Source organism: Pyrus communis, chromosome 16, assembly GCF_041283825.1.
Source record: "Pyrus communis isolate YQ-2024b chromosome 16, ASM4128382v1, whole genome shotgun sequence".
Lineage (NCBI taxonomy): Eukaryota > Viridiplantae > Streptophyta > Magnoliopsida > Rosales > Rosaceae > Pyrus > Pyrus communis.
Window position 1 is genome coordinate 29,975,773 of NC_142580.1, and position 13,770 is coordinate 29,989,542.

The 13,770-nt window shown below is 42.5% G+C and overlaps 1 protein-coding gene across 1 annotated transcript in view; it reads left to right on the forward strand.

The window, feature by feature from the left end:
- Nucleotides 1-418: 418 nt before the first annotated feature.
- LOC148690259 (uncharacterized) overlaps nucleotides 419-13,770 on the forward strand; it is a 41,279-nt gene continuing 27,927 nt past the window's right edge. Inside the window, exon 1 of the mRNA XM_088687761.1 lies at nucleotides 419-1,831. Coding sequence (XP_088543887.1) covers nucleotides 427-1,831 — 1,405 coding nt within the window. The 5' untranslated portion in view covers nucleotides 419-426. The remainder of the gene's footprint in view (nucleotides 1,832-13,770) is intronic.

A 13,770-nucleotide genomic window follows, 5' to 3' on the forward strand; every position in this document is an offset into this window, starting at 1 on the left:
GAGTTTTCAAAGAACTTTGTTTTTGCCCACTCACGCTTTTGTTTTTGCGCCCCTTCAGGTTCTAGTGGTCTAGCAAGTTCGGTGGTTTATCCCAGAGGGCGTCCCGGCATTTCTGACAGACATCCACCATTGTAGGGTCACCTTCGGGTGTACATATGTCGTATCTTTCCTTTTGGACTGTTGTAGACTTGCTCTGAATTGTGTCTCACATACACTAGTACTTTGTATGTTATTAGGTTTTAATTATTCGTACTTTTATATTACCTTCTTAATAGCTTCCGCACGCGCACATGGCTACGTCACCTTCACGTGACGGCCAGCATGCCCTGATCTCGGTCGGGGTGTGTCAGCTTGGTATCAGAGCCTAGGTTTGGCAGTCCTGTGTCTTTGTGAGTATTCTAATAGTTGGTGTCTTCTGTCAGAATCATGCCGCCTCGTCGGGAACCACGTCGCTCAGATGAGTCTAGTTTCCCTGATCTTACTCAGTTGGGGGAAGTGATTGCTACAGCCCTTCAAACAGTGATGCGCCCTCCCCAGAGGACTCCTCTGGAGACTATGTATAACTTGAAGTTGGATAAGTTTAAAGGTAACGAGGGTCACGAAGGCGCAGAACGTTGGTTGGAACACCTAGAGAAGACTTTCCGGGTGTTACATAACCAGGGGAACCTTCCAATGGAAAGGTGGGTTGAGACAACCTCTTGGTTTCTGGAGATGGAGTCTGCAGCTTGGTGGGAACAAGAACTTCGTAGGTTGACTCCAGCTCAGAGGACCGATTGGAATGTTTTCAAGGACGTGTTTCAAAGGAGATTTGTACCCCCTGAGTATATCGACCGTAAGAAACAGGAATTCACTGAATTGAAACAGCGAAAGATGACGGCTAACGAGTACTATCGTAAGTTCACTGATTTGTCTCGTTACTATCCTGATGTCGCTGGTAGTCCGGCGGAGATGCTTCGTCGTTTTCGCTTGGGCACTAGGAAGAAATGGCGTTCTATGGCCACTACTACTCACTGCGAGTCCTACCAGGAGTTCTATGAGATATTGTTGAGGGTAGAGGACTCAGAGAATATGTCGAGCGACAGTGATGAAAAGAAAGATGACAAAGGGAAAAGTCAAGTGTCGCTTGGGCCTCGCCAAACTCAGAACTTCAAAAGGGGTGGTGCCAGTTCGAGTTCGTCTAGTGGTGGTTTCAGTGCCTCTGGACAAGGACGTGGAGGTAGGTTTTATGGAGGTGCTCGAGGCCAGAGACAAGGTGATGGTGGTCGAAACCGAGTTCCATTTTGCCGTAGATGTAATAACCGACATTTCGGCGAATGCAGGCGTGGCAGCGGTGTTTGTTTCACTTGTGGACAGATGGGACATATAGCTGTGAATTGTCCCCAGGGTCAGCAGCAGAAGCCGCAGCAGACCTTTATGCCGCCACCTGCACCGATTCGACAAATCCAAGGTCCGAGTAATTATGGTCAAGCAGGTAGAGGTGGTGCCTATCACTATCAGGGTGATGCTGTTCCCTATGCTCCGGGACCGTATCAGTACCCCCAGGACCCGTATTCACAAGGTGGTTATCCCCCGTATCCCAGCAACTACATGCCGTATCCTCCAGCTCCAGTTGGTGGTTCTCAGTGGTACCAAGGAGGACAGTATCAACAGAGTGAGAATGCTACTAGTAGTGCAGGGTCTTCGAGACAGATGGGTCAGCCCAGTCAGGGGCGTGGAGCTCAAGGTCGCGGTGTTCAAGCGAGCAGAGGTCGCGGTGGACGACAGCAGGGCCAGGGGCGTATTCACAATATTTCCCTGCAGGATGCTCAGAACAACCCGGACTTGATAATGGGTACGTTAAACATTCTTGGTTATTTTGCTAGAGTCTTAATTGATTGTGGAGCTACACATTCCGTTATTTCTCATACATTTGCTCAAGTAACGCAACCTTGCCCCACACCTCTAGGGTACGATTTAGAGTTCGCTATGCCTAGAGGAGAGAGATGTGTTGTAGATTGTGTGTACCCAGGATGTCCAGTGATAGTAGAGGGTGTAGTTATGCCCGCGGATCTTATTCCGTTAGATATTGTTGATTTTGATGTGATTTTGGGCACGGATTGGTTGCACTTCTATCGTGCTAACATTGATTGTTACGGGAAAGTAGTTACGTTTCACCGTCCTGGATTACCTGAGGTTACTTTTGTGGGTGAGCAGAGTGGAGTAAGACATGGTGTTATTTCAGCTTTGCGAGCAAAGAAGTTGTTGACTAAAGGTTGTCAGGGGTATCTAGCTCATGTGGTGCTAGAGGAGGCCGTTCCTAGCAGAATTGAGGATGTGAGAGTGGTTAGACACTTCCCTGATGTTTTTCTTGAAGATTTACCTGGTTTACCCCCAAATCGAGATGTGGAGTTCAATGTTGAGTTACTTCCAGGTACTAATCCTATTTCTTTAACTCCTTATCGTATGGCTCCTGCTGAGTTAAGGGAATTGAAAGTTCAGTTACAGGAATTAGTGGATAAGGGATTCATCCAGCCTAGTACTTCACCTTGGGGCGCTCCAGTGTTGTTTGTGAAAAAGAAAGATGGAACTTTGAGGCTGTGTATCGACTACAGACAATTGAATCGGGTGACGATTAAAAACCGTTATCCATTGCCTCGTATCGACGATTTGTTTGATCAGCTGAGAGGTGCTTGTGTATTTTCTAAGATAGACTTGAGGTCTGGGTACTATCAGCTGAAGATTAGTAGGGATGATGTTCCTAAGACGGCGTTCAGGACTCGTTACGGTCATTACGAGTTTCTGGTTATGCCATTTGGGTTGACTAATGCACCAGCAGCTTTTATGGATTTAATGAACCGGGTATTCCAGCCTTACCTGGATAGATTTGTCATTGTCTTCATTGACGATATTCTGGTGTATTCTAAGTCCAAAGCGGAACATGTTCGACATCTTACTTTGGTGTTGAAAAGGTTGAGAGAACACCAATTGTATGCTAAGTTTAGCAAGTGCCAGTTCTGGTTAGATCAAGTCGCGTTTTTGGGGCACATCATTTCTGCTCAAGGTATTCTTGTTGATCCTCAAAAGGTTGCAGCTGTGGAGAGTTGGGAGCAACCACGAACCGTCACTGAGGTGAGAAGTTTCATTGGTTTGGCGGGATATTATCGGAGATTCGTTAAGGATTTTTCGGTGATTGCCTTGCCACTGACGAGGTTAACAAGGAAAGATGTTAAGTTTGAGTGGAATGATAAGTGTGAGCAGAGTTTCCAGCAGTTGAAGCATTGTCTTACTAATGCACCTGTTTTGGCACTCCCGGACGATAGTGGTGATTTTGAGGTTTATAGTGATGCTTCTTTGAATGGTCTGGGATGTGTATTGATGCAGCATGGTAGGGTGATTGCTTATGCTTCGCGGCAGTTGAAAACCCATGAGATGAATTACCCTACACATGATTTGGAATTGGCTGCTATCATCTTTGCGTTGAAGTTGTGGAGACACTATCTTTACGGAGAGAAGTGTAGGATCTTCACAGATCACAAGAGTCTTCAGTATCTCTTCACCCAGAAGGAACTTAATCTTCGTCAACGGAGGTGGCTGGAGTTGCTCAGCGATTACGATTGCACGATTGATTATCACCCTGGTCGTGCGAACGTAGTAGCCGATGCACTTAGCAGGAAGTCACATGGTCGTATCAATGCGCTGTACGCTAGTCGTATTCCTCTTTTGGTGGACTTGCGTGCTACAGGAGTAAGGTTAGAAGCAGAAGATCGAGATGTGGCATTACTTGCTAATTTTCAAGTTAGACCAATCTTGGTTGATCGGGTGCTTGAAGCTCAGGTAGCTGATGAACAGATTCAAGAACTAATTCGAGCTCGAGATCAAGGAAGGAGGCGAGATCTCAGAGTTCGTGATTCTGATGGCATGTTGATGTTAGAGGGTAGAATGTTCGTGCCTAGTAATGTGGAGTTGAAGAAGGAAATCCTCGATGAAGCACATATCTCGGCCTATGCCATGCACCCAGGAGCAACCAAAATGTATCATACCATTCGACCATTTTACTATTGGCCGGGTATGAAAAGGGAGATAGCTGAGTATGTGAGTAGTTGTGCTGTTTGTCAGCAGGTTAAAGCAGAAAGAAAGAAGCCGTTTGGATTGTTACAGCCGCTTCCCGTTCCAGAGTGGAAATGGGAAAATATCACTATGGATTTTGTGTACAAGTTGCCGCGTACACATAATGGCTTTGATGGCATTTGGGTGATCGTTGATCGGCTCACTAAGTCGGCGCATTTCATTCCAGTGAGAGAGAAGTACTCTTTGAGCCGGTTAGCAGAATTGTTTATCTCAAAGGTTGTGAAATACCATGGTGTCCCTGTAAGTATTGTCTCGGATCGTGATCCACGATTCACATCGAAGTTTTGGGTAGCTTTTCAAGAAGCTTTGGGTACGAGACTACTTTACAGTACGGCATATCATCCACAGACAGACGGACAGTCCGAGAGAACTATTCAGACCTTGGAAGATATGCTGCGAGCATCAGTGTTACAGTTCAGTGATGCTTGGCACCAGCGATTAGACTTGATGGAATTTGCTTACAACAACAGTTTCCATTCGAGCATTGGCATGGCGCCATTTGAAGCTTTGTATGGTAGATCTTGTCGCACTCCGTTATGTTGGTCGGAGGTTGGCGAAAGAGTTTTAGTAGGTCCGGAGATTGTCGAGGAGACTACTCAAAATGTTCAGGTAATTAGGTCTAACCTGAAAGCAGCTCAAGACAGGCAGAAAAGTTTAGCAGATCGGCATGCTACGGACAGAACGTATGAGGTCGGAGATTGGGTATTTCTGAAGCTTTCACCATGGAGAGGTGTTGTGCGGTTTGGAAAGAAGGGGAAGTTGAGTCCCAGGTATATCGGACCGTACCTAGTCACAGAAAGAGTTGGTGAGGTAGCTTACAGGTTAGAGTTGCCTCCGGAGTTGGCTAAAGTGCATAACGTTTTTCACGTGTCTATGCTCCGACATTACGTTGCTGATCCATTGCATGTGATACCTCCTCAACCGTTAGAGATAAATCCAGATTTGACGTACAATGAGGAACCGTTAACGATCTTAGATTGGAAAGAAAAGGTTCTGAGGAACAAGACGGTGAATTTGGTGAAAGTTTTGTGGAGGAGTCACTCGGTTGAAGAAGCTACATGGGAGACAGAAGAACGAATGAGGGATTTGTATCCTAGATTATTCTTTGACTATTAGGGGTGTATTGAGGTTGTTTTGAATTTCGGGACGAAATTCTATTAAGGTGGGTAGGTTGTAACATCCCGTCCCGAAACTAAAGAAACGTACATTTAAATTTACGTTATTACCCCTAGTTCGTTCGTGTACGATTAGTTTTGTGTTGTGTGATGTGGTGGGACCACACACACTCATACACTCTCTTTTCTCCCGGGATTCTCTCCCTCATTCCCTCACTCTTTGTCTCTCTGTCTCTCTCTCTCTCTCTCTCTCTCTTCCTCCCCGAGTTCACCTTCTTCTTCTTCTTCTTCTTCTTCTTCCTCTACACACGGACACACATACAAACCTAATCAAATCTTCACCAAACAAGAAACCAAGACCACCATCGTGTTCGTGGAGCTGAGAGGAGTTCAAAGGTGCCATTTTCAGGTAAGGAAAACACCATTTTCACGTCGATATCACGAGGTCCGATTTGAACACTGTTCATGCAAACCTAAACTAGCTTGTTTTTGGAATTTCTAAGCTTGTAGTTGTGCTTGTGAGGTCCCAAGGAGCCTCGGAGTAGTTCGTTGGGTGAATTTGGACGTCGGGAAGGCTAGGTTCGAAGTTGGCCGAACTTTGAAGTCGTGGACAGGTATGATCTAGCAATTTTTAGGCCTTAAAACTAGTCTAACGTGATTCTACTAGTCCTAAGCTTCATTTTGGTATAAAGAACGTGAAAAATGGTTGAAAAACGAAGGAGAAAACAAAGTTAGAATTTTACCCAGTTTTCCGGCGCCGTCGCCGGCGCCGGCGTCTCGCCGGAGAAGAAAGGAGAATATTCCGTTAAGTCTAACGGAATATTCCTAACGGCAGTGACAGAATCCGGTTAGATTTGACGGAATATTCCGTCAGTTAACGGAATATTCCTGACGGCGTCAACTGACGCCGTCAGTGTGCAGTGCACGTGGGCCGCGCGTGGGGGCGCGTAGGTCCGTGCGTGTTCAGGCGCGTGGGGGCGCGTGCGTGGTCCAAAAATTTTTCTAAAAATATGGGCGTGATCCTGAGGTTGTGTAGGTCACGTTGGTATATTCATATGTCCAATTTGAGCAATGTATGAGAAGTTATTACGAGAAGTTGCTTAGGTGCTTTTAAATTAATGTTTTCGTAACTTTGTCGCGTATAGGTGATTCGTTTTCCGAGGACGAGCGTACGCACTCGAGGCAGGGGGGCTACGACCCTTCTAATTATCTGTGAGTGGGCTTTTGTTTTCCGTATATACCTATATACCTCTAAATTCCCAGAAATAGAATAGAAAAGGTTATATGTTTTATGCCATGCATCATTTGAATATTGTTTACGTATCATCACGTGCATTGGTAATTGGCATACATATATATAAATGTGTATTTGGTGCTGTGGACGCACAGGTAAGTGCCAGGTAAGCGGTATTCATGTGGTTATGCATTCCTGTTTATTATGCAATAGTAGTTTGAGATGCTTAGAGAGCTCATAATCTGCACCCCCGGTGTTAGTGCTCCCGCCCAGAGAGGGGCAGAGTCCTTCACGTGTATGTTCACCAGCACCACACGCTCGCCTTGGATCCAAGTTAGGTGCAAGCCTTGTCGTGCAGACCACATTAGGTGGTTCCGACTCGTAGGTGACCCGCGATTATTCGCATAGTCTTCACGTGATCGTAGCACTAGAGCGTATATATATTACACCCAGTCTTGTCGTACAAACCACGTTAGGTGGCTCCGACTTGTGTGCAGATTCAGATGTTGAGTTGAGATTGGAGCTCTATAGGCAGCGGTACATGTCACGTTAGGTGACTCCCGGCTGCCAGATTACATGTTATTGATGTGGTTATGCTGAGCATTTATATTTGATTATGAGATTCTGTTGTGGCATATTCTCAAGCATGAATGGCATATTGTGAGCATGAATGGCATATTGTGAGCATGAATGGCATATGGTGAAGCATGATTGACATATCTATACATACGTAAATATGTTCATTTTCTGGGAAGTATACAGGTTTTACGGCGAGGGGTTAGAATGTATTTTGCTAAAGAGTTTTCAAAGAACTTTGTTTTTGCCCACTCACGCTTTTGTTTTTGCGCCCCTCCAGGTTCTAGTGGTCTAGCAAGTTCGGTGGTTTATCCCAGAGGGCGTCCCGGCATTTCTGACAGACATCCACCATTGTAGGGTCACCTTCGGGTGTACATATGTCGTATCTTTCCTTTTGGACTGTTGTAGACTTGCTCTGAATTGTGTCTCACATACACTAGTACTTTGTATGTTATTAGGTTTTAATTATTCGTACTTTTATATTACCTTCTTAATAGCTTCCGCACGCGCACATGGCTACGTCACCTTCACGTGACGGCCAGCATGCCCTGATCTCGGTCGGGGTGTGTCAATAAAACTTCATAAAACATATATTATATATAGTGTGCTTAGTAGTGGTATCACAAGGCATAAATAAATCTTCATTCGCTCGAAGGCAGTATCATTCACCCGTATGCCTTAGATCACCCGACCAAAGTCATATAATGATATCATTCGCCTGTAGGCAGATCGTATAAATAACCACTAGATAAGCACATCAAAACATGAACATAAACTTTCCAAGATTATCTCATTGGAGCTTAGTAGCTCAAACATCATATCATAAAACATGTCCATAATATATAATCATAAATCCTTGAAAGAGTGTAAATCTAATAAAGCATGAATCCAATTTTCTCATGAACATTTCATAAAATGTATCCATCAAATCATGCTTTTTATGCATGCATTTCTAATAGTAAAATCATGCAATTTGGAAGGGGTCCACTCATAGATAGTCCGTCATCGAAGAGCTACTCAAACTAGAAAAGACGGGGTCTCCATTAACAAACACGCATAAGCACATAAAAGGACAATTAATAAAACTCTATTAAAATGATTGAATTTGGGAAAACAGAGTGCGGATTTGGAATCAGGATGTTGAAATTAGTCTAGGAGGCGTCCCAACTGAAACTCGAAAAAGTCAACGTTGACTGATCAAGGTCAACAGTCAACACTGACCGAGAAGTCAACGGTTGACTTAGCCAAGCAGAGCTAAACTGAGCCGAGCCGAGCCGAGCCAAGCCAAGTCGCTGAAGCTCATACCAGAAACTGGGATTTTTGGTCGGAAGTTTGGGCAATTTTCAAAGCTTCGTAACTCACCTATTTCTTAGCCAAAGTTGACCAATAATATATCAAAATGAAGATAGGATAGTGTAAAACAAGATTATACCTATTTGGAAGCCCAACGATTGCTGGAGATAGCCAGAAAATGGCTTGAAAGAAAACTTGCCGAAAACTGGGTAAACGTTAAACGTTCATAACTTCTTCAATACTCAATGAAGTCAAGTGATTCAAAACAAAAATCATAGTTCTCAATGCGACGAAGAGAATGGTACCTTGCATGACGGCTAACTCAATGTGGTTTGACTGGAAAACTCTTCGAAAGTGGTTGTCCTTGCTGGAAAATTAGGGAAGCTTTCCCTGTGAGATTCCTATGTCCAAACATCACCAAAACTTCTCAAAACTACTTCCAAACATACAGCAAGACACAACCTACAACTTTTGGATGAAGTTCGAGGCTTACCTTCGCCAAAGAAAGTGGAAACTCGTCGTAGAACTTTGGTGAACAGTGTATGCTGAGGGAAAGTGAGGGGTTTGGGAGGTTTTCTGGGTTCGTGGGTTCACCTAGAGGGGAGAGGATGGTGGTGGAGGGTTTCTGTCGTTGTTGTTTGTTGCGTAAAGCCCTCGGAAGAGTTGTTTTTAGAGAGAGTCAAGAGGAAGAGAGGGAGAGAGATGAGAGAGTGAAGTCACGAAGAGTGGGAGAGAAGAAGTGGGGTTGGGCCGGGGACAAAACCAAAGGGGTGGGCCCCCTTGGGCACTCCAATTAATACCCAAGAAGCATACATTACAAAACATCTCCCAACCAAGGTGAAATTACAAAATTGCCCTTCCGTTTCGTAAAATCTGGGATGGGTCGTTATGGGCCACGACACGTTATTAGCACACTCTTCACACTGTGCTAAAGAGAATTTATTCGTTTTCAATCAAGGGAGTATTACATTTCAATTATTTTAATTGATTAAATTTTGATTTTATTGAATTCATATGCTTTTATTGATTCAATTTATTTTTTTCTTGAACATGACATGTTGATTCCCAAAATCAGTGAGGACTTTGGAACAACGTAAAGTGTAAAGTTTGTGACATTCCCTCGGTTGCTCCATTCACTAGTGAGGATAAATATGTAAAGAGATAGAGATAGGGAAGCAAACATAAGATGTACGTGGTTCACCCTAAGTCTGGCTACGTCCATGAAGTAGAAGAGTTCTCATTAATAGTGAAGGGTTTACATAAATACATAGGTTCAAGCATAATCATCATTAGTGAGTTCTAATGACTAGTTTAAGTACAATAATGACATTAGGGATTAATTGTAGGAGAATGGTCTTCTTTTATAGTTGAGGAGAGTGATGAGTATATTTTATATTATATATTTTACCCTATTCTTAGTATATTTTGGTTAATAATTTGAAAGAATTTTGATACTTTGAATTATATTTCTAATATAGGACTTTCGACTTCTTCTGGAGCAAAACATGGTCAAATGGACGAATTTTGGAGTAATTCTAATTGGAGGACGTTCGTGAGTCACTTAGCTTGATCATGTCAAAAGATCAGTTTTTCTACCAAGCGATGATTTTCTGGCATTAAAATAAAGGAGCCATGCGCAGTGCTGGAATAGTGACGTTTTGGGCTTGAATGACGTTTTTGGAGCCTAAGATGACCTCGGATGAGTTCGTAGCCTTCTGGAGATGTGTTCAGAACATCCTGATCCTTAGAACAAGCTATTATAGGCCGGATTTGGAGGAGATTTGAAGCTAAAACGTGGCTGGACAAGTACTTGGCAGATTCTTCTAGTTTAATTAGGGTTTTATTTTCTAAGATATTTTATTATTATTTAGTTTCCTAGTTGGAATAAGAGACCTATGTTTTAGGGTTTGTGTGATGGCTTAGCAAATATATTGCTTTGCCATTCTTAATCTTTGGGACGCTTTCTTTTATGCAACTTTGGAGTCAGAGAGTAATTGCTAGGGTTCTTGGAGATTTTCTAGTTTAAGGTGTTTTCATTCCTTTTATTCTTAATAATATTTTCTATGATTTCAATTATGAATATGCGCAACTAATTCCTTTTGCTAGGGCGAAGCCTTAAGCCTTAGCATGAATATGTAATTTTTATTTAATTGCTTGTGATTGATTGCATGCATACTTTGAATTATTGATCACCATGATTAAAGCTATCTAATTGTCTTAATGCCTGATCATAATTAGGATCTTTAGAAAAGTAAATTAATGCAGTTTTGGTCGGAAGGTTCCCTGAAATTGACGCTGGCTTCTTGTGATTAATAATTGTAATTTCACTTAAGATGAACACCACGTCTTAAGGGTTGCATGGTTTTTCAAAGCGTTTTCATAAAGCATAACGGGTCTTTCATGATCAGATTTGATCCAAACGTCCAGACGGGTTGCATGCTAGATATATGTTCTATGTTGGAGGTTCCAAGTAGAATATAAATTAGGAAAACCTAATCTTCAAAGTGGCATGTGTAGATCATAAGTAATTGGTAAAAATACATAGGATTGCTAGGTGATGGTGGAACCCTAATGCTTTCTTAATTTGATATTTCCAAAACAGTTTTCTTTCCCCTTCATCTTTAATATTGTAGATTAGTTTATTTTTATTAATTAAATTCGTTTTAATTTAAGTAGATTATAAAACCAATCATCTCAATTTTCTGCTTTACAATAATTAATTGGAATTTGGTTTGTTTCAAATTATTTAATAATTCCTGTGGAGAACGACCTTGCGAGAACCGTTTATACTACAACGACCTTATCATTCTTGCAAGTAATATAGGAGTTTTTAACCTGTTTGCGTGTGTGGTAAAATCTCTGTCAGAAAGTCTCCAGCTTTTGTCCGTGGTCGATGTGGGACTCTATGAGCTTTATTCTAACATTGACATGTGTCGTGCTATGGTTGGCCTCCTGGTTAAAGGGAAACTCTTGTGCTTCGGTAGGGGTGCCTAAGTATGAACCCTAAAAATGGGTATTTGAAGGTATGACGTTGACCGGTGCTTTATAGTTTCGGGATTGGCCAAGTATGGTACAAACATGATACAAGCTTTGGAGAATAGTGGTGATATGAAGTGAGTTCCTTCATCACCTAATTAGTAAGAAGAGTGGCAAGTTGCCGAATCTCAGCATTGTTTATCAGAGTACTGGCTGTGCTCTTCATCAACTAGTTGGTGATACAAAGGTGAGTTCCTTCATAACCTGGTTGATAAGAAGAGTGGCAAGTTGTCGAAACTCAAAATTGTTTCTTAGAGTACTGGTTGTACTCTTCATCACCTAGTTGGTGATACAGAGATAAGTGCCTTCATCACCTAGTTGGTGGATATAATGCCAAGTTGTCAAAGCATATTAGAGTATAGGTTGTACTCTTTATCACTTGGTTGGTGATACGAAGGTGAATTTCTTCATCACCTGGTTGGTGAGAATAAGGGCAAGTTGCCAAGGCACATTATAACAAGTGCTGAATGGAAAAATGCATGTTGACACCCTTTCAAAGCCCAGTTGGCTTATGTATGAATGTATTAAAATGTATGATGTTTATGTTGATCAACATGAGTGATGCTTATGAATGTTTTGCTATGCATGAAGGAATTGGATAGTGAACCATGTTGGTTGTAATACTTAGTTACACTTTATGTCAAATATGCATGTTGAAGCTTTGAGTTAGAGTATAAAGGTAGGTTAGCATAGACCAAGTGTTCCAATGCTAAGATTGTCAAAGACTCAGATGAAGTTGTCTGAATTTCCTCTTCATTAAATATTTGCCGAATGGCTTGTGTTACAAAGGATCTCAAATGGTTGAAGGTCAAAATATTTGTAATGCGTATGCCTTTTTGTAAAAGCATTTCCTTCAGCACCAAGTCCCCTCTTTTGAAAGAGTGAGGCTTGACCCCATGGTCAAAATAGTTGAAGGTACGTTCACCCCTGGTTGTCTTGATACGAAGCTTTATCCCTCTTATTGTAATGAGCTTGTTGAGAGTAAAAGTCCTTTCTCTTGCCAAGAGACGAATACATTTGGTGACTTAGCAAGTAACTAAGTGAGGCAGGAGAGGGTACAATGGATGTTTGGATGGCCAAAACCTTCTCACTTGGTAGAACTTGACTTTCACTCCCTACTCGTTGATAGGGGTTAATTATAGGAAGGTTCCCTTGGTATGTCCTTGCCTCAACAAATGCATGATTGTAAGCTTATACCATCACCTCTGAGTAAGTCTTCCAAGTGTTAACATTGATCATGTACTGAAGAAGCATTCACGCATGCCTACCGTGAAGGCTTTTAGTGCTGTTTTATCATCTGCCTCAATGCAACAAGAGAACTCATGACTGAAGTGACCAGTATATTCACGCAATGACTCGTCCGACTTCTGACAAATGGTGTATAACTTATCAGCGGAGTGTAAGTGATCATCTTGGAAAATGTGTTGAGCCACGAAGAGTCTTTTTAGCTCAGCAAAGGAATCAATAGTATTAGGTTGAAGATGACAATACAAATTAAGAACTCCACCAGATAGAGTTGAGGGGAATATAAGACATCGTTCTTCATCATTGTGTCTTTGGTGTGCCATGGTAGATTCAAAGATGTGGATATGCTCAATTGGATATTCCCTCCTAGTATACGATTGTAACCCAAGCTTATGTTTAGTTTTTCCTAGTAGTAGGGTGCAAAGGATCCTTCTTGTTAGAGGGCCTGGCCTTGGCTGATTCCAGTCAGGTATCTTAGCCTGACGTTTAGCCTTCAACTTGTTTACTTCCTCAAATAGCTGTAGGATAAGGTGATCCTGAGTAGAGTCATGTACTACTGGAGCATTCCTTCCTAAGTTTCCATCACCTTTTGGAAGTAGGGAAATTTGACCAAGGCTAGGTGGTTTTTTCTTTGGACTCACCATACTGGCCTCTAGGGTATGCCTGTTGGTAGCCCTTTGAGTCTTCTACATTCTCATGTTCCTCCAGAACTTGTCGTTCTTTCCCTAGATTGGTAGCTAGCATGAGATGTGGTACAGGACCGAATGTTTCGGAAACCCTTGGGTCCTTGATCTTTGAGCTTATGTGGATGGGGTTTTGTCGACGTTGCCTCAGGAAGTCTCGATAGTTGTGATAAATAACCTTCAATCTTTTTACTCCCTCTGCAAGGAAGTGCCTCCCTTTATTTCTCCTAGTCCGGGTCGAAGTAGCTGGGTTGAGAGAAGTCTTATGTTAATTAACATATTGATGAGTAGCTTTCACCTCATCAGGAATATCCATGTTGAAGGTCGGTGACTCTCTATCTTAGGGGAAACCCAGGTGATGGTTGATGTCCACAGGGGTAATAGGTTCGTGTGACTGAGTATGCCTAGCCTCGTGGAGCATTTCAAAGAGCTTTTCATACTGCTCTTGGAGGATTTCATTCTTCATTGCTATCTTGTTGTT